The sequence below is a fragment of the Syngnathus floridae genome, chromosome 6, assembly GCF_059516105.1.
Source record: "Syngnathus floridae isolate MCC-2025c chromosome 6, RoL_Sflo_1.0, whole genome shotgun sequence".
NCBI lineage: Eukaryota > Metazoa > Chordata > Actinopteri > Syngnathiformes > Syngnathidae > Syngnathus > Syngnathus floridae.
Window position 1 is genome coordinate 17501342 of NC_142418.1, and position 18177 is coordinate 17519518.

Genomic DNA, 18177 nt, shown 5'->3' on the forward strand with positions numbered 1-18177 from the left:
GTGCGAGAAAAAAATAAATTCTTTAAAATTTTATTTGTTTGACTGCTTTTATTTTGTCCCAGAGTTTTAGTAATCACATCCGGGTCATTGTCCAAACATGCTACCACAACACTGCTAGCGTAGCTTCGGCAACAAAACAAAATCAAATCGTCATGCCTTTAATAATTATGTGTGGTTATCCGTGCAGTGGTAAAACACGGAGGGCAGAGGAATTAAAATTGTATTTTGAACAAAACACGGACAGAAAGGTTCACATTGTGGGAGACTCTTCCCTGGCAGCTGAGAAGAACGCCGTGTATGCAGGCAAGCTAACCACTACAGCAATATGTTTTGCAATAAAATGCTAAATATCATATATTTTGTTGTGAAACTCGAATAAAATGCATTTGTTCACAGTAAATAAGCGTGTAAATAATAATGTTGCAGATTCTCAAAAGGAAAAACAAGTCAGAGCTGCCCTGAAAGCTGAAGTGGAGAGGTGGGTGCTCTAGTGATAGACCTGTATTTTTTTAAATTGTCTGTTTCCTTTTTTTAATGTGTGTTTTTGTTGTTCAGGAAAGTCAACAAGGATGACATTGTTATATTGGATTCCTTAAACTACATTAAAGGTAAAGTACTTGATACAATGGAGATGAAATGTTGACAGCATAATAGACACACAAAAAAACTGTATCAGTTAATAAAAAGCATAAATATGCCGGGCCTACACAATTGTGATTTTACCTTTGAGTATTCACTGTTATTTATTGCAGGCTACCGCTATGAGCTTTTCTGTCTCGTAAAACATGCACAGACGCCACACTGCCTGGTAAGTCCATTTAACAATGCCAATTTGGAAATAAGTAAACATCGCTAAAAGTTGACGTGATTTTTTTTTTCTTAAGGTGTATTGTTTGACTTCAGATGATGTGAGCTTGGCGTGGAACAACAGTAGAGATGCGGAAGAGCAATACACACAGGACATGTAAGCAAGACCGTCTTAAAATTAGAACTTTTCAAATCTACTGACATTACTCCTTTCATCTATAGCTTGAACGCATTAATTCTGCGGTTTGAAGCACCAGACTCAAGAAATCGGTGGGACAGTCCCCTTTTCAACATCCTCCAAGATGACACGACTCCCTTTGAAGCCATCGCAGACGCACTCTTCAAAAGGAAAGCACCGCCACCCAACCAATCTACTCAAAACGTAACGCACACATTGAGAATCAGGGGGGGGAAAAAAGTATCGATGTTTGTCTGAAAATGAGCTCATACTCTTCTGTGTCTCTGCAGCAACCACTTTCATCTGCAAACTTCCTGTATGAGTTAGACAAGACCACACAGGATGTGTTAACGGTAAGTCTCGTCCAAATTCGCTGTTGATGTCACACCCACGCAAGGGTTTGTGTAAATATTGATTTCTGTGCACAAGTAAACGTAGCTATTGATTGGCTGCGGGGTGACAAGATAATGAATATAATTCCTTGCAGTTGGGATGCCAATGGAGTGAGGTAGGAGGCGAAAAAAAAGCAGGCATATTAAATGCGATGCGGGAAAAACCTCAAACAAGCACTGTGGTTCGTTCGTTAATTGCGTGTGAGTGTTTTACAACAAAAGTGCTAAATAAGCTGCTGAGATTTCCACTGTGGCAGAATTATTGACTGATGATGGTTAATGTCAGTGATTTAGGTGGCACACTCAGCATTCATGTCAATGTATTTCTTGTATTTTCTTTCTTTTTTGAAGGCCATTTTCAATGCACAGAAGACAAGCGTTCCTGGAGATCGCATCCCAGTTCCAGGCACAACAGAGAAAATATCCTTTTTTTTTTTTCCAAACAACTCACCCTGAATTATCAAGCTCCGCCTCCCATGGGAGAGATAATGTTAGCTATCAGCTGGCTTGTCTGAAGGCTCCATGAATGAATAGAAATCGATTCAAAGTCTGTAATAACAAGTCGAGGAAATTATACGGTTTAGTGGATTTTATTGGCAGCTAGAAAACGGTGACGTCACCATACAAGTTGTTTTTACACGGCAGCGTTTGATTTATAAACAAGGTCAGGTTGATTTTGAAATAGACATGGAAAAAAAAATCAGGTCATGACTTAATCTAAAAGTTCTTAACCGAATGTCAAACATCGAGTTTACCAGGAGCGTCAACATGGCCGAGCTGCGCAAATTCCGGCGTCAGTTCATCAGCTACAGCAAGATGCACCCGACCGAGAACACGGGTCAGATATCCAACATGTTTGTACAGTATTTAAATAAGAGTCTCCATTGATGAATATATGGCACAAATTAAAATAGAGATCTTTTTAAATTGGAAATATCGACTCAGCATTATTTTAGAGGAATGTTGTTTGCTACTCTTTCACTGACTTCCTCAAGTTAGTCATGAACAACTAAAGCTCCCTTCAGCACTTTTTCAAGAACACAATGTCCTTAATTCATTCCAACGGTGTGCTTGACCTGTACACAACCTTCCGAAGCCTACTTTTCCAACCCACCTATTAAGAAAATATGAATGATTTATCTGCTTGTAAAGATTTGGACTTATGTAAGAAGATCATGAGGAAAAGGAGGTCGCATGCCGTTAACGACTTTTTTTTTTTCCCCTTTCTGGAATGAGTCAGCAAACAACAAGCACGTACAATGACGACCATATTTGCGATTAAATGCACGAGCAAGCAGCTTGAAGCAACAGTTTAATTGGTAACGATGGGATCAAAGTTGAAGATGATACATTTAGTTACAAGAAGGTTTTGCTAAAGCAAACATGACAGCTTTTATCATTCCAAAGTGATCCTTTTTTTTTTTTTTTAATTTTAACCACTTCATTCCATAATGCCACTTACAGCAAAAACAAGTTGCTCCTTCCTCCCAAAACAGATTTTTAGTTGCCTAATAGTTATAAATAACTGTAATAGAATGTTGCGTTACTTTTCTATTTGGCAGTGCTTTGGCGCCATCTTGTGTCGTTTCAGAAAACGAGTCAACATAAAGAAACTTGCACGTTTTTACAACCACAACAAAATTATGAACCCACAAATGCTCCTAATATACAATACTAAAACATATTTACATGTGTGTTTTTTTCCTGAGCGGGACAGCAGTGCCAAAAATCTTATCCCAGTGGCTAAAAAAGGGAGCATAATTGCTACTTGGCCTCTGATGGTGCATGTCATGAGCAGGTGCTCCACCCAGCAAGCCGAAGGGTACCAAGCGATTGAGACCCCACGGTAGGTCGTAGCCTATGTGGTCCTCCACAGACATCCAGATACTAAGCACTGTGATGCACCAAGTGGTCAGTGGGTGACATTTGAGCAGAATGGGGTCCTGGTTGCTCCACAGTCCCACCGTCATCAGTTCCGGGATGCTGAGCTGCTCGGTGGACCAGGAGAAAGGAGCCGAGTATTCGTGATGAACGGCGTGGATACAGCGGTACAGCTGCACGTGTTTGTGGTGTACGACGTGCCAGATGTAGTACTGGGTGTCAAAGACGAGAAGAAGAGCCAGACCGTCGATGAAAACCTCCAGGAGCGCGGGAGCTTCCTGAGGCAACGCCGGCGGAGGTAAGATAAACATGCTGACCACCACACTCGGCAGAACGAAGAAAATGTGATTAAAAAGAGACGTCTGGAAACTTCTTGCCATCATTCCGAGTGTGGGCCGCCTTCCTGGCTGGATTTTGTATTTGTGAAACAAAGGCGCTCTTTCTCCCAGCAGGTCCATGACCGCAAAAGGCGTACTGAAGACGACGTAGCTGGAAAAAGCCAGCAGGACCGGGAGAAAAGGAGATGAGATAAGAGGCCGGTGGTGCATGAGCAGATGGTTCCAGAGAGGCTGCAGGAGATGATCGGAACGGCTGAAGGTGAGAGGATGCAGGGGCACCTCACTCATGTTCAACATCTTGATGCTGGTGCAGCTTCTGGATGGACAAGCCTGGAAAAATCCCGTTTTTAAATGAGGAGTTTGGCTCTAAGGGGTTTAGTGTCAACACCCTCAAGCCCGAAAGATTAACTATTCAATAGCACAACACACTTTGAAGAAATGCTTTGCAGTGGTCCTCAACTACGGGTCTGCGACCCGAGGATGCTCAGTGGGCCATTTAGTACCGGAATGTTTTTTCATCCCTTTTATTTAGCTTTTTAGTTTTTACAGGGAAAATGTGAAAAGTCAAATTCCACATTCATCGATTGAACTGACCTAGAAACAGGTTCTTAAAAATCAGAGCAAAACACAAATGATAACAAGTCACACCAAATGATCATTAGAACATGATTTATTGGAGAAAATCTGAAATTCATTGAATTTTTTTTTTTTTGCATGTTCACCAAGTAACAAATCAAGCTACTTCTTTTCACTGGCCTTCTTTGAAATCGTCTTGTTTGTGTTGGCGTACTTCTGCCGATCGTTTCTGAAAAGGAAAAGACAAATGAATCTACTGCTACCTGAATCATAAAAAAATGTTTTAAAAATACCTTGACATTTTCATTTTGTTTCTGCAGCCCAATCCTCCCTCCCAGTGACTCGTGTGAGGACCTCTGGTCATCATGCTGCCGCAGCTAATGCAAGGCTTCCCGTTGGTGTACGGCTACAACGACAAAAGCCATCAGAGGAAACAGCTTCAAAAGTTCTGGCTTCATCACTCCCGAGCTCACCTGCTCTTTAGCGCAGTAGCCACAGATCATCCTGCTGGCGAGCTCCATGGGATGGTCCTGGTCTTCATCATGGCACACGTCGCAAGGGTAAGCACGGCCGCAACACGGAAACCTTTGGAGAGAACACATGTCGTCTTCTGTGAAAAATGAAAAATGTGAAGATAGTACCTGAGCCAGCGATGACTCTGCTTGTAATGCTTGCAAGCTCCTTTTTCTGGTAGTGGTTTCCCCTTTTGAACAGCTGGATCTCTTACAGTCTTCAAATTAACAGTTGAAGCACTTGGACCTGCACATAGCAACAAAAAAAAAAGTTAGTACAGCACAGTTTAAGAGATTAAACCTTGGCTAATCTGTAGGTGAGCTTTCACCTGTTTTGTTGCTGCGTGGCTGAATGTATTGGAATCTGGCGCTCTCAGCCAGCAGACTTAGCTTGCCGTGGCAGTTTTCACAATTGACCTCCTTTGTTTGGCCGTAGCAAAGGTTCTAATCAAAACATTTAAAAAAAAAAAAAAGATTAATCAAGTGTTTTAGATTGTGAGCAAGACTTTGAGCGCGCCTACCTCAACCGGGCTCTCCCGTGAGCAGCCGAGGCAGCCCACAGTGAATTGGCAGTCTTGAAGCACCAGGTCGGAAGGAACGGCATTTTGGAGGTCCAAGTAGCCCAACACGTCACTGTAGCGGTGCAGCATGGAGGCTCTGAACGCGGCGCTGATTCTCGCGCTGCACTTCTCGCACTGAGCAACGCAGGTGGTCTTCCCGTTCAACGTCAGGTCCGCCATCAATTTACACCTGCGCACGTGAAAACGAGTCGGTGGAAGAAACGCTTCAGCTTTGGCAATTCACGGCTACCTGTTGCACTGAAGACAAACGGTGACGCCGAGGCCCACGACGGTGGCCGTGTTCTCTCCCAGCGTCAGCCCGAGCAGCCTGATTTCGGTGCCTCTGCGGACATCGCTGATCTTAATATTTTCCACCAGGTGAGTGGCGTCGTCCTCCTCATCCTCTAGTTGATCTTCATCGCAACCTAAGCTCTCCGCTTCTGCCACGTCGCCGGCCTCTTCTTGCTCCTTCGCAGCGTCGGAGTTGGTGTCCGGCGGATGATCGTCTGATTTCTCACACACCGTTGCCAGCAGATCCTGGTAAGGTATGAACTGCAGCCCGGCTTTTTCTAACTCACGGTCTTTTTTTAACTGCAATAAAAAGAGCAAAATCAATGCAAATGCAAACAATCTCTCGTAAGTCGCCGTTCCCATTGAACTAACCTGCCTGGCTCCCTCCGTAAAAAGTTTCTCCAAACTACGATCGAGCCAGCGGAGAAAAGGTCGGAAGAGCAGCTCCACTTTTCCGAGCAGTTGATTGGTAGCGTGCTTCGCCTGGAGCCACTCCAGTGACGCTTGCTGCACATGCCTACAAAGCCACAACACAACTGTCAATCAACCAAAAATACTGAATTGTGACATTGATTGATTGACAGGTTCGTACCTTCCCATGATTAGCGGCAGCTCTTGATCCAGTGGGATATCGAGGGTGAAAATCTAATGGGAATGAAAACGATAGTGGCTTCTCATGACTTCATCACTTAATTGAATTACAGTTGTGGTCTTTACCTCTTGTGGGTAAGTGTCGGGAAAGCTCACCATGATGTCAATTTCTTTTAAATCAAAAGGCTGTAAAGAGCATAAGAATGGATTAGTGGAGACGATAGGAGTCAGCTTCTCATACAAACTAGTGGAGACTGGATCAACAGCGCCCCTGTTGGTTGAGATAAGTACTGCACTCCATTCCATCCAATTTCTATTGCGCTTGTCCTCATTAGGGTCAACCAAGATGCCGCTGACACTGGACTTCCTTCTTCATAAGAATACAGGAAGAGACAAGTAAATATTTACCCAGTCTGGATCAGTGGCTTCCACAGTGACCCTGTAATACGTAACCTTGCCATCACTTCGCTCTTGAATTATAAGACGATCTTTGGGAAAACGCTTCTTTAGCTGCTTGATCTCCGTGTCCCGTAGTTGTGCGGCGACATCTTCCGTTAGATTGCACAGTTTGACCTCCTGGAGGTCATCTGGCTTTGGCGCAGGTGCTCTCCTTTGCATCAAACCGGTCTGGTCTGCCGGTTCCGCGCGGTCCCCCATGAAGGGGAACTGCGGCGGATGCCAGTAGCGACACCTGTCCTCCATCGTGCAGTGCCCTGACAAAAAGTAGCGGCAGGCACGGCGTCCTGCTCCTGAGGACGCTTTGGGCTTGGGAGTGATGACACCATCTCCTTCCAGTCCTACAGGGAGGGAGGATTGGACGTCCGCCTGGCAGGGAGTCGGGCATACTTCTTTGTGATCAGATCTTGTGTGTAAATATTTACACTTGGCCCCAAAGAAACAGCGTCTTCCCTGAGAGAAGAAGCGACAGAGCTGCTGTGTCTTTGGCTCACACGTCTCCCCTCCATCACCATCCTCCATTGTTTGCACACCTGGATTTACACAACACCGACATTCTGTAAAAACTTGCTTGCTTTATGTATACTCACAAATATAGCTTTATAGTAGCCAGGGCAAAGTTCAACCAGAAAGTTAAAATGTCTATAAATAATTTACACACACGTCTACAGTTCGGTATGCGGTAGACTTAACCTGATCTTGTCTGTCAAAAAATTCCCGTATTGGATTGTTTAAATTAACTTCATTAGGAACGATATGAAAACAATTTACTTTACTAGCAGTCACGAGACTGTACCCCAAGTAATTTCGAGTCACATTGAGAAAATATCACTTTAAAATTTGCGTCAGTGTATTCGTAAGACTATAATGTATCAAATGACAAAACAAAAATCTCTAAACGCATAGAATTCTCACCGATAAATCACGATCAGAGGCAGTGCAACAAACGACGTCAGAGTGTTCGGCGTGATGACGTCGTGGTTGTTTTCTTCGGGATATTATTTTGACCACTTTTCGTTTGTCGCCCTCTACAGCTTTGGTGTGTTAAATGTCTCAAAAGATTATTGACGAACCACCAAAAGTGAATCTAAAAGTGTCTCAATGAAAGAATCAAATTTCATCTCATCAGGAATTGGCACCTGACGAAAAAAGGCCACAAGGTTTGTTATTTTGACTATTAAATGTGAAGTATTTAATGTCCTGTATTTTAGTGTTGGATATATAAATTTTTGATATGATGTGCATTTAGTCGTTTGTAAGTTGAAATGGACGTTAAATTCATGTTCTGTGGGTGGTGGAGTTTGTATAAATAGTACAGATTGGTTAAGATTATAATATGTTTGTTTTTGGATCGTTGTCTTAGAAATGAACAGTTTTAAGACATGTTTGCGTCCCTGAATGTGGCTTTCATCTTTTGTCCTTAATAATCTCTATCAGGGAATGCTATTTTCTCTTACGTCATAGAGTCTTAATGTTGCTATCAACTCTTTTGTTTACTCGCTTGTTCACTACAGACAAAATTTTAGTTAGTGAACAGTCTGTAGTTTTAGTCACTAAAACAACGAAAGCTTTTTGAACCATCAATTTCAGCCAGGGACGCGTGCTGTTTCACAAACGAAGACAGTTAAGACCATTCATTTCTTCTGGCTGAATTTGTGTTATTTTAAAATAAATAATTCATTGTTGTTGTTAATGCGATATTGCTGAATTTAGAACTTTAGAACTTCCATGGCCTGATTTAAACAATAACAACAAAACAATAACGTTAGTACCATTTCTTCTGTGTTTGCGTATTTTTCCCTGCGTAATATATTCCAAACTTAACAATGTCACTGTTACTTTGCAATCAAAAGTAACAGTACTTGAGTACATTTTTGCTTAGGTTAGCCTCTGGTCCCGTGGTCCGTTACCACGCCGCGTTGCGAACGAACGTGCGAACGTTCTCGAGTTACGTCGTCTCAGTGGATGCAGTACCACATGCTACCGCTGGATGTCAGCAAATCCCCATTGCTTCCATATGGTGGCGCTACGACACTAACATTCCTACAGTCGAGTGAATGGAGTGAGAGTGGTTATGTCTTTGTCGAAACTAAAATATTTTAAAAAACAAGCACAGGCTTAAATTGCAGTGTTGGCCATGGGCCAGTGTAGTATCACCTCCTCCAAGACCGTGTTGGTCTTTCTGAACCTCATATTTTGGGTAAGCTTGTGGATTTCTTTTGTTAATGTTGGTCCGAGTTAGGTCGTGCGTCACGGCGAAACGTCGAGTGAGCTAGCCGGCTAGCTAGCCACTATGTTTTGTATATGTATGGGAACTTTGTGGCTACGAGTTCAGCTGTTTCAGCTAGCTGCCTTGCTATCGTTGCAGTCGGCCGTTGTTTAACCAAGCAAACAGAACTTCGAGTAAACGTGCTGTGTAAACGTATTTGCACACTCACAAAATTAGGTCGTCTTCAACCAAAAGAACCAAGTTAACATGGAAAAGTAGGAAGTTGGTTGAATGCTAAATTCAGTCATGGCGATTGGATTATTTTTCTTTTTCGGTGCTAAAAGGTAGACTCAGAAAATAATAAATTTTCATCGATATCGTTTCGAATCATAACTTAATTATTAGTAGTAACATCTATAATACAACTTGATTGGGTATTGGTGTAGCTTGGGTTTGTTTTGAACAGAATGCCTTGTGAACTTTTTTAACTTGAATAAATTAATTGAAAGTATTTTAAACTTTATTATACAATGCTGGGAGGGTTCTTCATTTCACTAAGTCTGGGCATCCCATAACAAACACCAATACTGTAGGAAAGTCATTCTTAAAAATTAAACAAGCATTTTAAATGTTTTGATCCTACTGTTATTCAAAACTGTCATCCAGAACATGGACAGGCAGGTTTGTGTGTGTTTTGGCACGTTATGAACCTGTACAGGATATGAAATATTTTAGTTGTAATCTAGTGTAATACTTCAATGGCTTTGTGGCGTAAGTGGCATAAAAGGAGAATTTGATGTATGACTCCCCAACAGGCTGCCGCTGGCATCCTCTGCTACGCGGGCGCGTACGTGTTCATCACGTACGATGACTATGACCATTTTTTCGAAGACATCTACACGCTGGTCCCGGCAGTCGTCATCATCGCGGCAGGAGCGCTCCTCTTCATCATCGGCCTCATCGGTTGCTGCGCCACCGTGAGAGAGAGCCACTGTGGACTCATGTCGGTCAGTACGAACTGTGAAAAATACTGCTATGAGAATGAAAAAGGATTAGATTACAATAGATAGTTTAGTTGGAAGTGTGTCATTTATAGTTTTGTATTTTATGTGAGGAGAATCCGTTGTAATCTGTTTTTACACCAAGCAGAGAGAATAAATTCCGTTATACCGTAGCATCCATGCTAATTTGTTTTATTTTCTCCTCAGTTTGTCATCATCCTGCTGCTGGTTTTCATGACTGAAGTAGCTGTTGTGGTTCTTGGATATATTTACAGAGCAAAGGTGAGGAAGTAGGTGTGTGTTTTATTCCATACGTGTCATCTTAACATCTCATTTCTTTATCGTTGCCAGGTTGAAGATGACGTGAATGGTTCCATCCACGAAGTATACAACGAGTACAACGGCACTAACAGCAACGCGCAGAGCCGCGCCATCGACTACATTCAAAGACAGGTGAGGACGCCGAGCAAATGATGAGAACGTGTGGGTCCCTCTTATTAAGCACACAAATTTGTTTGTGCAGCTCCAGTGCTGCGGCATCCGCAATTACTCCGACTGGCAGTACACTCGCTGGTATGAAGCATCCAAGAACAACAGCGTGCCCATCAGCTGTTGTAACGGAAAAGTTGGGGGACTCTGTACAGGGTCCCTCACTCAACCTGAAGAACTTTACCAAGAAGTAAAAAAAGCGTCATATTTGTTTGAATACTAAATGGATTTTTATTCATCTGGATTTTCACACTGTGTATTGTTTGTGTCTAGGGATGTGAGGTTCTGGTTGTGAAGAAGTTAAAGGAAATTATGATGTATGTCATCTGGACCGCGTTGACTTTTGCCGGCATCCAGGTACGTCATTGTTGCACATCGGAATTTGCACATTTGAATATGGCTGAATTTAGTTTTGTCGCACCAAAGTGATGTCATACAAAATCCCCTTTTTCCTCTTTCACACCAGGTTCTGGGGATGTTGTCGGCGTGCGTCGTGCTGTGTCGCAGAAGAAGCGATCCAGCCTATCAGCTCCTCATGGCAGGAGGCGCCTACGCTTAAACGTCACCTGCTCAAGGCTCCTTGGTGAATCCATTCCCACACTAACACAGACACTAAAGCTTCATGCTTTTTGCCTCCACAAAGCTTTAGCCCAAATTCTTGTTCAGAATGAATGATTGATCTTTAGAAGCAAACCAAACTGTACTCTATGGAGGAAGGGTGATTTCCTCTTCAATTTGCACTGTGTTGACTGCTCGACCATATTATGTAACGATGCAGTGAAATTCAGCACCAATAGTCGTTTAAATATTCGACGTAGTGATGGGAAAAACAAAGGTTGACATTTGCGTCATGAACCAGTGGCTGTTTTTTCTTCTTCAGTCCTCTAGGTGGCACTGTCTGTTCAACATTGAGACTGATTTCTTATTCAAACCAACAGCGCCATCTAGAGGAGTACAAAAATGCAACTGGTTTATGAATCAAATTTGAAGCTTCATTTTCCCATGTAGAAATGCTACACTACTGTCTCATGTTGGTTCCAGACTGTTTTACAATCCTCATCTCCATGCATAAGTTACGTTTTTGAATTGTGTTGTATTTATCCTTACGCTTTCTACTGATTGACGATTTGTAGCGACTTGTAATGAGCTTGGAAAGGAGTGCAGTGACTTGGCGTTATACGTTTTAGAAATTTCAGAGAAATGATACTGTAGGCTTTTACGAAAGGGCAGCTGGTATTTTTACAAGATAATGTCAGGATACTTTCTATTAGGAAGGCCCTGCCAAGTTAAACACTATGAATATGGTATTATTTAAAGTTTTAATGCTGTACATGTGAGAAATAAAATTACATTATTCACAAATAATTACTGACAAGTCGTTCTAGTTGCGTTGTCCAAACTCATTCTTTGGCAAGGTAAGATCCCGGCACCAATCCCGTTTGGCCGTACAGCCGCACCATCCACCAGCCGTCTTGGCCCTGTTCAATGACGAGCACGGCGTCCCCAACAGACATGGAGAGCTCGTCGGCTCGCTAAAGAAAAATAAACCTTATTTAACTGTGATTTTTATCCATCTAATTAAATGACAAAATAGCCAAGAACAAACCTGGGCCACGTATTCGTACACCGCCTTGTACTGCTCGCTCGTTTGGGGGCCTTGGATCTTGAGGGGGCCGCTGTAGACATCTTCATAGTCGTCTGTGGAATTCATCGTCGCCAGTTAAAGAACTTAATGTGAGGCTCATTCTGCTAAAATGTGCTATTGCTAATTCTACTGTGGGCATGGGCAGAAAATTTGATTATCATTTCAGCCCATATTTTTACCTCCACTGTCTGCAATAGGATCTTTATGAACGTTCAGACTGGAGCCAGCCAAAGAGTTCCCTTGAAGGAGAGTTGAAAACCTACAAACGGAAACAGTCAAATCTTAATATTTGTTCTCACTTGCGTGATTGTGAACCCAAACGTGTTTTTCCGACTTTTTCATCACGCCGCCTACGAGTCCCATGCTTCCATTTCGGACTTCTGTGGCATCCCTCTCGTAGTAATTTTGGTATTCGATGGGAGCTAAAGGCGAGGGAAAGAGCGAAGAAATTACATTGCGATCACGTCAATTATTTTCTCGTGTTAAACTTACCGGGACGATTGTTGCCGGTGCCTTTAATCCCCACAAAGCTGTTCATGTCAGCGATAATGTCACACTTCTCCAATATTTGCCTCACACCTTCATAACACTGAAAGCGGCAGACAAGATAGCGTTACAAACTGTAGCTGAAGACGGATTACTTTTTTAACACGTGATGGCTCACCTCATCGGCCTTCACGCATTGCGTGGACAAATGGTTACAGTGCTGCCACAAGCCGTTCCTCATGGCCTTCAGGCGCTCCGTTTCCTGTTGTTGAAACACCTGCAAGACATGATTGGGAAATTCAATTTCAACGAAATACATCGAAACGTGACCTCTAGAGTGACGCGTGAAAATCCCATCAATGCATTGTGCAATCTCAAATCGACCGTGTATTTCAAGAACAAAGTTTTGTGCCAACAAAGGAAGTTTGAAGATTAGTGACTCATTTTATTGTCCTATCATAGGAAGTGTCGCACATCCTCGTTGAGAAAACTAAACGGGTATTGCCGCTTTTGGTTGAATGTTGGACACTTTCGAATAGATTGTACCTTCCTCTCTTGATAAACACTATGACTCCATGTTACGAGTTACCTCACACGTGTTGCTGTGTGTTAATTCCCATTCTTGACGGATCTGGTCCAGCTGATCAATGTTGGATTTGTACTGTCTCTCTATGGGGGGGGGGGGAGGAACATACTCATCATTGTAAGATTAAGCACCCAGATTAAAAGATCAGAATTTGCATTTGTCATACTGATGACAGAATGGAGGTGCGTTTATGTCACAACTTTGAATAGATACTTGTGACATCCTCAATAAAAAGGAAGTGCAGCACAAATTCATACCCGCCTCCTCTGCAGCTTCCCTGCACATTTTAGATTTGTTGCTCAGCTGAAAATAGACAAAAAAGATAAAAATATTTCAGTGATATTGAAGAAAACGTTGTTGTTGAAGAACAATAACAAATAAGTCACTTATTGCTGATGAATGAAAACGTTGTACCTTCTCAATCTGTTTGGGTGTGGCTGTGGAAGCGTTTCTCATCTTGTCAGCCGTTTGCTCTGCCTCGTCAGCCTCCCTGCAGCGTTGCTCGTAGTGTCGTTCGGACTGGGACGGACAAAGAGACAAACACTTCTCTTCAGCAAGCTCAACAGGAGCCTGGTAACGAACGATCCTAATCATTTGAATCGGAGGGAAACATCTAAAATATGCAAGATGGCGCCCTAAGAGCCAAGCTTGTACACTGATCTTATAGTGCAATAAATGAGAAAGTTGAAACTACAATTAAAATCTTACGTCTATCGTTTTCTTGTAGAAGGATACTTTGTTCTTCTGGACCTTCTCTATGATGATTTCAAGCTGGGGAGGAAGGAAAAAACAAATGTCACGACGACAACTTTGAAAACATTTTTAAAGATATGATTTTTTTTAAATACCCTTTTTCTCTGCTCTTTCTGCTTCTCTCTAAACTGCTCGATCCTTTTCGCCTCCTCCTTTAAGAGGCCGGACAGATTAATGTGCAAGTTGCCTATCGTTTCCATTTCTTGTGGGACAAAAAACAAGTCTTGAAACATGGATGCTTGGGAAAAAAAAAAAACATACGGCTAATTGTTCTTACGCGTTTTCATTTCATTAATGGACGTTCTCAGTGTACTGTGGAAACAAAACACAAGCTCAGAGGAAGTGATGTCGTTTTTTTCCCCAGTCGCTGCATGTTCACGCACACCCACCAGATCTCGTAGAACCCCCCAACCTTGCGTGAGATGGCCACCAGCTCTTTGCCGTATTTCTCCTCAGCGGATGCCCTGCAACAGCCGCGGCAACCACAATGCAAGTTTGGGTGACACAGCTTTTTTTTTTTCCCACCACGTGTCATCAGGCCTACCTCATTTTGAACAGCTCCTCCATGTCTTTGCACGTCCGCCGACCATCGTTTAGTCTCTGGATGATGGCCTCATAGCCAGCGTTGCTAATGAAGTTCCCTCCCTGGAAGATCATAGGTGGCATTCAGTCAGCTTTCAGTTTCCGAGCCCAATTTTCCCCCACCCCCCACTTTTGAAGAGGTGGCTTATGGTTTTTGCCACAGCTTTATGGAAACTAAAAAATAAAAGCCCCTGAATGCACTTGAAGTGTGACAGTGGGAGTCTATGCTGTCAGATTAGCGAACTCCCAAATTGACTAAAAATACATTGCATTAATTTCAATTAAAGCCCCGTTAGTATTAATATTTGAAATATCAAATATACTGAGAACTTCATTTTATCCTTCCCATTGCCTTCAGCAGTTCTGAATGATGCAATTTCCCTTATGACTCGTGGAATACCCCTCCACAAATCCTCATGTATAAAGTGTAGCTGTGATTAGTAATACAATTATGAAATATTCATGTAGGAAACTTTGTGCCTTATTCAAGAGACGCAATTATACTAGCTAACTTGCACCAATACTAAAACTCAAACATTTCAAATCGTTTTAATTCATCTCATGGTCAACATAGAACACAATGTTTACATTGGTAGATTAGTAACATTCATTTTAAACTCGCAAAATACTTTGGTACTTCAGTTTTGAAATTGTTTTCTATACAGTCTTGTACGCTGCAAGTGGTAAAATGAACAGTGCAGAGTATGACAAAAAAAAGTAACCAAATGAACTCTCAAGTGCTCCACATAAAATTTGATCCTCAAACCAAAACAAGAAAAAAATAGCAATGAATCATGGCACAAGCTCACCCAAAAGGCATCCTTAAATTCTAACTCCATCCTGAGTGGTTCCCCTCCGTTTCAGCTTGTTAATGTGCCTCGGAACACCAGCGGCTTTAACACAAGTGAAAAACGTTCCAGGAAACGAGTTGTGGCACGGAGCCTCCGATCATTTGTTTGAAAAGAGGAAGAATGTTAGCGAGTCGCAAACACAAGTGCGCTGTCACTTCGCTTTTTCACACGCCGGCGATGACCAAAGAGCCAATCAGCATTGTTCTAGCTTATAAAGTTCCTCAGCGGTCTTGTGCTGCTGCTGCGTTTAATACAACAAATTATGCTTGAGGTCGGAGCAGACAAACAAATCTTAGAGTTCGTCATGCGACAACTGCAGATGTCTGCCGTAGTCTGTCACTTCGCTGTTGATAAAAATCTCTTGGTTTTGCAAGACTTCAGCCTCTGAGATCCGCTCATCTCCATCCTGGTCCATCTCCTTAATCAGGTGAAGGGCCTGACGAGAACCAAGAAAGGAACGTTAGCAAACGGAGACGATACAAAACCTGATATCTAAGTCACATCTTTACTTCTTCCCGAGCAGCGCCGTAGCTGTTGGGCGCAATCCAGCGGAGTTGCTCCTCGCGATTCAGCTTGCCGTCCTTGTCTTGATCGTAGAGGTCCTTGAAGCGCACGCTTTCCTCAATCTCCCACTGGGAAGGGGTGTCCTCTTTAAAAAAAAAAAAAAAGTGCATTTAGGGGAAGAAAATTGACAGACGCCAGGACTGGATCTTTAAAATACATTCCCATAAACAAAAGAAAGCATCATTAATGCGCATAGTTGCTCCCCCTAGTGGGGTAAGTTGTTAATCACAGTTGAACCCCAGCCACTCGAAATCGTTCAGCCCAGAATATAAATCCAGTGTGTCCATTAGGATATTAAAGGGAACCACGTGTAGAAATCCTGTTGTGAAAGTGAACAGTAGTAATTTTTTTAAAATCAAAATGTACTACTAACCTTCACGTCGAATGTCACCAATGAATTCCTTCAGACTGATCAGTCCGTCTTGATCAGCGTCGTAGTCACTCAGCACGTCCTCAATTGCAAAATCCTGTAATAAGAGGAAGGGGTGATGAGAATCGAAAACGTACACTCCATTGAAACATTTGAAATATATTTAAGCTTACAGCCATATGGTCCACTTCAGACGGGTGGGTGAAGGCCAGGAACTCCGTTACATTGAGGCCGGGCGTACCGTCCAGGTCAGCAAAATTGAAGCGCCTCCTCTCCTTGAGGTGGAGCTGATGGAAGGATAAAATGAGGTGTTTTAATTTACCGCGCTGCCCCACGGGGATCTTTGTGCACGTACATGTCTCAGAGACTCTTGCTCAGTATCGTCCATGACGGTGCTTTCATCAAAATCCAAGAGCTTGTCATGAGTGGCCATGTTGTACTCCTCCCACGATACTAGACCGTCTTTGTCGGTGTCAAATTCTCCAAAGCGCTCCTCTGCGTCTTCCATGGCATATTTTCGGTACACTTGCTGAATCCATAGAGCAATCTCCTCTGGAAAGAAAGCAATATCAATCCCTTATTCACCTTTGTTTCTTTTCCAAGAATTGTGTCGCACAGTCTTACCTGTGCTTAGGTGTTTGTCAGCATTTCTGTCCATCTTCTTTACAATCTCCAACATCTTCTGTCTCTGCACGTCTGGACTTGATTTCTTTAAGTCCTCAGAGTCCTCGAAACACATTGGATAAAAGTTAAGTAACAAGGTGATCAAATAAAAAGACGGATGCATGATGTTTCCCAACCTTCTCTCCCAGCAGGACATTGTCATGTTCAGAATGATGGTGAGCGCCTTGTACCAACATAAACTGAAGGGCAAGCAACACCACCATTGTCACAGTAGAGGGCGCCATCTCTGGGAGTACAAAACCAAGGTAAAGTCAGTATTAGGATACTGCTTTTATTAGAATATCAGGTTGTGGCAGTGAGAAACATGTCTTTATTCCATGGCTGCCACCAAAAGTGAGAGAAGATAGAAATCATCAAAGCTGCAAAAAGAATATGATGTCACAAAGTCCTCAAAGACATGAGCCCCAACCCTAACTGCAGGCCTGCTGGTTGAGAGGCCTGTTCCTTAAGGGGTTATTTGAGCGATTATGCAGTATTATTATTTATATTTTAATATTTAACTCAGCATTTTCCATCCGTCCTACACTTTCTTCCTGTGGTGCTATTCTGTCTCCCACAGGTCAATATGGGTACTACGTCAGATAGCGCTGTGAAGTGCGTTAACCTGGACATCGTGATTAAGTGCAGTAAACACCGATTTGCCGTTTATTTTCACCTTGTCGTGTTTGCAGCTTCTCGCATCTAACAAAAGCGTTTAAGATGTTAAAGATGCGTGTGGACATTTGATCTGAGCGTGTGAATGACCTGCAGTAAACATAATAGCAGAACCTAAACCAAAATACTAGAATATATCCAAAATGTTAAATAATGTGAAACAATTCGAATTGTGCGATGCACACTTTGTCGAGTGAATATTTGCATTTACCTTGAAAAGTTGTTAGTGTTGCTTCTTGAGCCAGAGTGCAGTGTCGATCGGGGATGCGGATTGACGGACTTCCGTTTAGACGTTTCACAATAAAAGAAATGATTTCCTGAATTGATTAATTACCGCACGTGAACAAAAAAGATTTTGTGATTATTCAAAGCACGACAAGAAGCCTTTAACACTGTCGTGGAAAAAATGGTCGCATGTTTGTTTGAAGCCAAAAACGTTGCTCAAACACCGTGTGGACTTCAAAACAGACCCATACGTCTTAATTGTTATAGTCACAAACGGACGTTTCAACATTTGCAACATCTGCATATATTTGTAGCGCGTGGTTTCATTTTTATTAAACATCTAAGCCAAAAACATAAAGTCACTTCGAAGCACTTGGGACAGAAATAGCGAAGCTAAATGACACGGTAATTTAAAAAAAAATCCCCCCAAAAAAACGACAGCAAAATGGAGATAATCGTAAGTATGAGAGATTTAATTATACTCGAATAAATTATG

General features: G+C 42.4%; 6 protein-coding genes across 11 annotated transcripts; 2 read left to right on the top strand and 4 right to left on the bottom strand.

The window, feature by feature from the left end:
• The first annotated feature begins 65 nt into the window (after positions 1-65).
• Positions 66-5000, top strand: kti12 (KTI12 chromatin associated homolog). Of its 2 annotated transcripts, XR_015858844.1 has the most exons (13): positions 66-303; positions 427-478; positions 556-608; positions 753-808; positions 885-964; positions 1030-1189; positions 1276-1338; positions 1729-1797; positions 2122-2215; positions 3095-3223; positions 3336-3556; positions 3708-3855; positions 4493-5000. XR_015858844.1 is itself a non-coding variant. In XM_088377528.1 (9 exons), the coding sequence occupies exons 1-9, from the start codon at positions 153-155 to the stop codon at positions 2263-2265; spliced, it is 828 nt and encodes a 275-aa protein (XP_088233654.1). In that variant the 5' UTR covers positions 66-152; the 3' UTR covers positions 2266-2311. The 2 variants fall into 2 exon arrangements, 1 of the variants encoding a protein (XP_088233654.1); XM_088377528.1 differs by lacking the exons at positions 3095-3223; positions 3336-3556; positions 3708-3855; positions 4493-5000 and having other exon boundaries at positions 2122-2311.
• On the bottom strand, positions 2677-3947 carry ch25hl1.1 (cholesterol 25-hydroxylase like 1, tandem duplicate 1). The gene has a single exon (XM_088377526.1). The coding sequence runs from the start codon at positions 3891-3893 to the stop codon at positions 3063-3065; it is 831 nt and encodes a 276-aa protein (XP_088233652.1). The 5' UTR covers positions 3894-3947; the 3' UTR covers positions 2677-3062.
• Positions 4249-7648, bottom strand: LOC148397014 (uncharacterized). Of its 4 annotated transcripts, none has more exons than XM_088377519.1 (12): positions 7498-7648; positions 6535-7115; positions 6253-6312; positions 6128-6180; positions 5908-6052; positions 5495-5835; positions 5206-5434; positions 5014-5128; positions 4814-4931; positions 4646-4757; positions 4466-4578; positions 4249-4401 (listed from the first exon to the last, which is right to left on the bottom strand). In XM_088377519.1, the coding sequence occupies exons 2-12, from the start codon at positions 7102-7104 to the stop codon at positions 4335-4337; spliced, it is 1923 nt and encodes a 640-aa protein (XP_088233645.1). In that variant the 5' UTR covers positions 7105-7115; positions 7498-7648; the 3' UTR covers positions 4249-4334. The 4 variants fall into 4 exon arrangements, with proteins under 4 accessions (XP_088233645.1, XP_088233646.1, XP_088233647.1 ...); XM_088377520.1 differs by lacking the exon at positions 7498-7648 and adding an exon at positions 7276-7442; XM_088377521.1 differs by lacking the exon at positions 7498-7648 and having other exon boundaries at positions 6253-6496; positions 6580-6729.
• A 959-nt stretch (positions 7649-8607) lies between these two features.
• Positions 8608-11646, top strand: tspan3a (tetraspanin 3a). Its single transcript, XM_088377529.1, has 7 exons — positions 8608-8782; positions 9607-9798; positions 10000-10074; positions 10144-10245; positions 10316-10471; positions 10555-10638; positions 10748-11646. The coding sequence occupies exons 1-7, from the start codon at positions 8720-8722 to the stop codon at positions 10838-10840; spliced, it is 765 nt and encodes a 254-aa protein (XP_088233655.1). The 5' UTR covers positions 8608-8719; the 3' UTR covers positions 10841-11646.
• pstpip1a (proline-serine-threonine phosphatase interacting protein 1a) lies at positions 11584-15286 on the bottom strand. 2 transcript variants are annotated; one of them, XM_088377524.1, is made up of 15 exons: positions 15143-15286; positions 14296-14396; positions 14141-14215; positions 14029-14063; positions 13847-13953; positions 13707-13769; positions 13413-13517; positions 13256-13301; positions 13002-13081; positions 12591-12689; positions 12419-12515; positions 12261-12348; positions 12106-12185; positions 11888-11976; positions 11584-11813 (listed from the first exon to the last, which is right to left on the bottom strand). In XM_088377524.1, the coding sequence occupies exons 1-15, from the start codon at positions 15170-15172 to the stop codon at positions 11682-11684; spliced, it is 1227 nt and encodes a 408-aa protein (XP_088233650.1). In that variant the 5' UTR covers positions 15173-15286; the 3' UTR covers positions 11584-11681. The 2 variants fall into 2 exon arrangements, with proteins under 2 accessions (XP_088233650.1, XP_088233649.1); XM_088377523.1 differs by having other exon boundaries at positions 11888-11979.
• On the bottom strand, positions 14867-17835 carry rcn2 (reticulocalbin 2). Its single transcript, XM_088377525.1, has 8 exons — positions 17668-17835; positions 16919-17028; positions 16743-16845; positions 16474-16670; positions 16292-16405; positions 16122-16215; positions 15694-15833; positions 14867-15620 (listed from the first exon to the last, which is right to left on the bottom strand). The coding sequence occupies exons 2-8, from the start codon at positions 17024-17026 to the stop codon at positions 15477-15479; spliced, it is 900 nt and encodes a 299-aa protein (XP_088233651.1). The 5' UTR covers positions 17027-17028; positions 17668-17835; the 3' UTR covers positions 14867-15476.
• Positions 17836-18177: the final 342 nt, after the last annotated feature.

Bases quoted from the DNA above. Each gene is read 5' to 3' on its own strand.
- kti12 (XM_088377528.1), top strand. From the start codon at position 153: ATGCCTTTAATAATTATGTGTGGTTATCCGTGCAGTGGTAAAACACGG. The intron at 809-884 runs GTAAGTCCATTT...TTTTTTCTTAAG, and splicing joins CACAGACGCCACACTGCCTG to GTGTATTGTTTGACTTCAGA. The intron at 1,190-1,275 runs GTAACGCACACA...GTGTCTCTGCAG, and splicing joins CCAACCAATCTACTCAAAAC to CAACCACTTTCATCTGCAAA.
- ch25hl1.1 (XM_088377526.1), bottom strand. From the start codon at position 3,893: ATGTTGAACATGAGTGAGGTGCCCCTGCATCCTCTCACCTTCAGCCGT.
- LOC148397014 (XM_088377519.1), bottom strand. From the start codon at position 7,104: ATGGAGGATGGTGATGGAGGGGAGACGTGTGAGCCAAAGACACAGCAG. The intron at 6,053-6,127 runs GTACGAACCTGT...GTGGCTTTGTAG, and splicing joins CTGCCGCTAATCATGGGAAG to GCATGTGCAGCAAGCGTCAC. The intron at 4,402-4,465 runs GTATTTTTAAAA...TTTCCTTTTCAG, and splicing joins AACAAAATGAAAATGTCAAG to AAACGATCGGCAGAAGTACG.
- tspan3a (XM_088377529.1), top strand. From the start codon at position 8,720: ATGGGCCAGTGTAGTATCACCTCCTCCAAGACCGTGTTGGTCTTTCTG. The intron at 10,472-10,554 runs GTAAAAAAAGCG...GTTTGTGTCTAG, and splicing joins CTGAAGAACTTTACCAAGAA to GGATGTGAGGTTCTGGTTGT. The intron at 10,639-10,747 runs GTACGTCATTGT...CTTTCACACCAG, and splicing joins TGACTTTTGCCGGCATCCAG to GTTCTGGGGATGTTGTCGGC.
- pstpip1a (XM_088377523.1), bottom strand. From the start codon at position 15,172: ATGGAGTTAGAATTTAAGGATGCCTTTTGG. The intron at 13,954-14,028 runs GTAAGAACAATT...TTGTCCCACAAG, and splicing joins CATTAATGAAATGAAAACGC to AAATGGAAACGATAGGCAAC. The intron at 13,518-13,706 runs GTAAGATTTTAA...TGTCCGTCCCAG, and splicing joins TCTACAAGAAAACGATAGAC to TCCGAACGACACTACGAGCA.
- rcn2 (XM_088377525.1), bottom strand. From the start codon at position 17,026: ATGGCGCCCTCTACTGTGACAATGGTGGTGTTGCTTGCCCTTCAGTTT. The intron at 16,846-16,918 runs GTTGGGAAACAT...ATGTGTTTCGAG, and splicing joins ATGTCCTGCTGGGAGAGAAG to GACTCTGAGGACTTAAAGAA. The intron at 16,406-16,473 runs GTACGTGCACAA...TCCTTCCATCAG, and splicing joins AGCAAGAGTCTCTGAGACAT to CTCCACCTCAAGGAGAGGAG.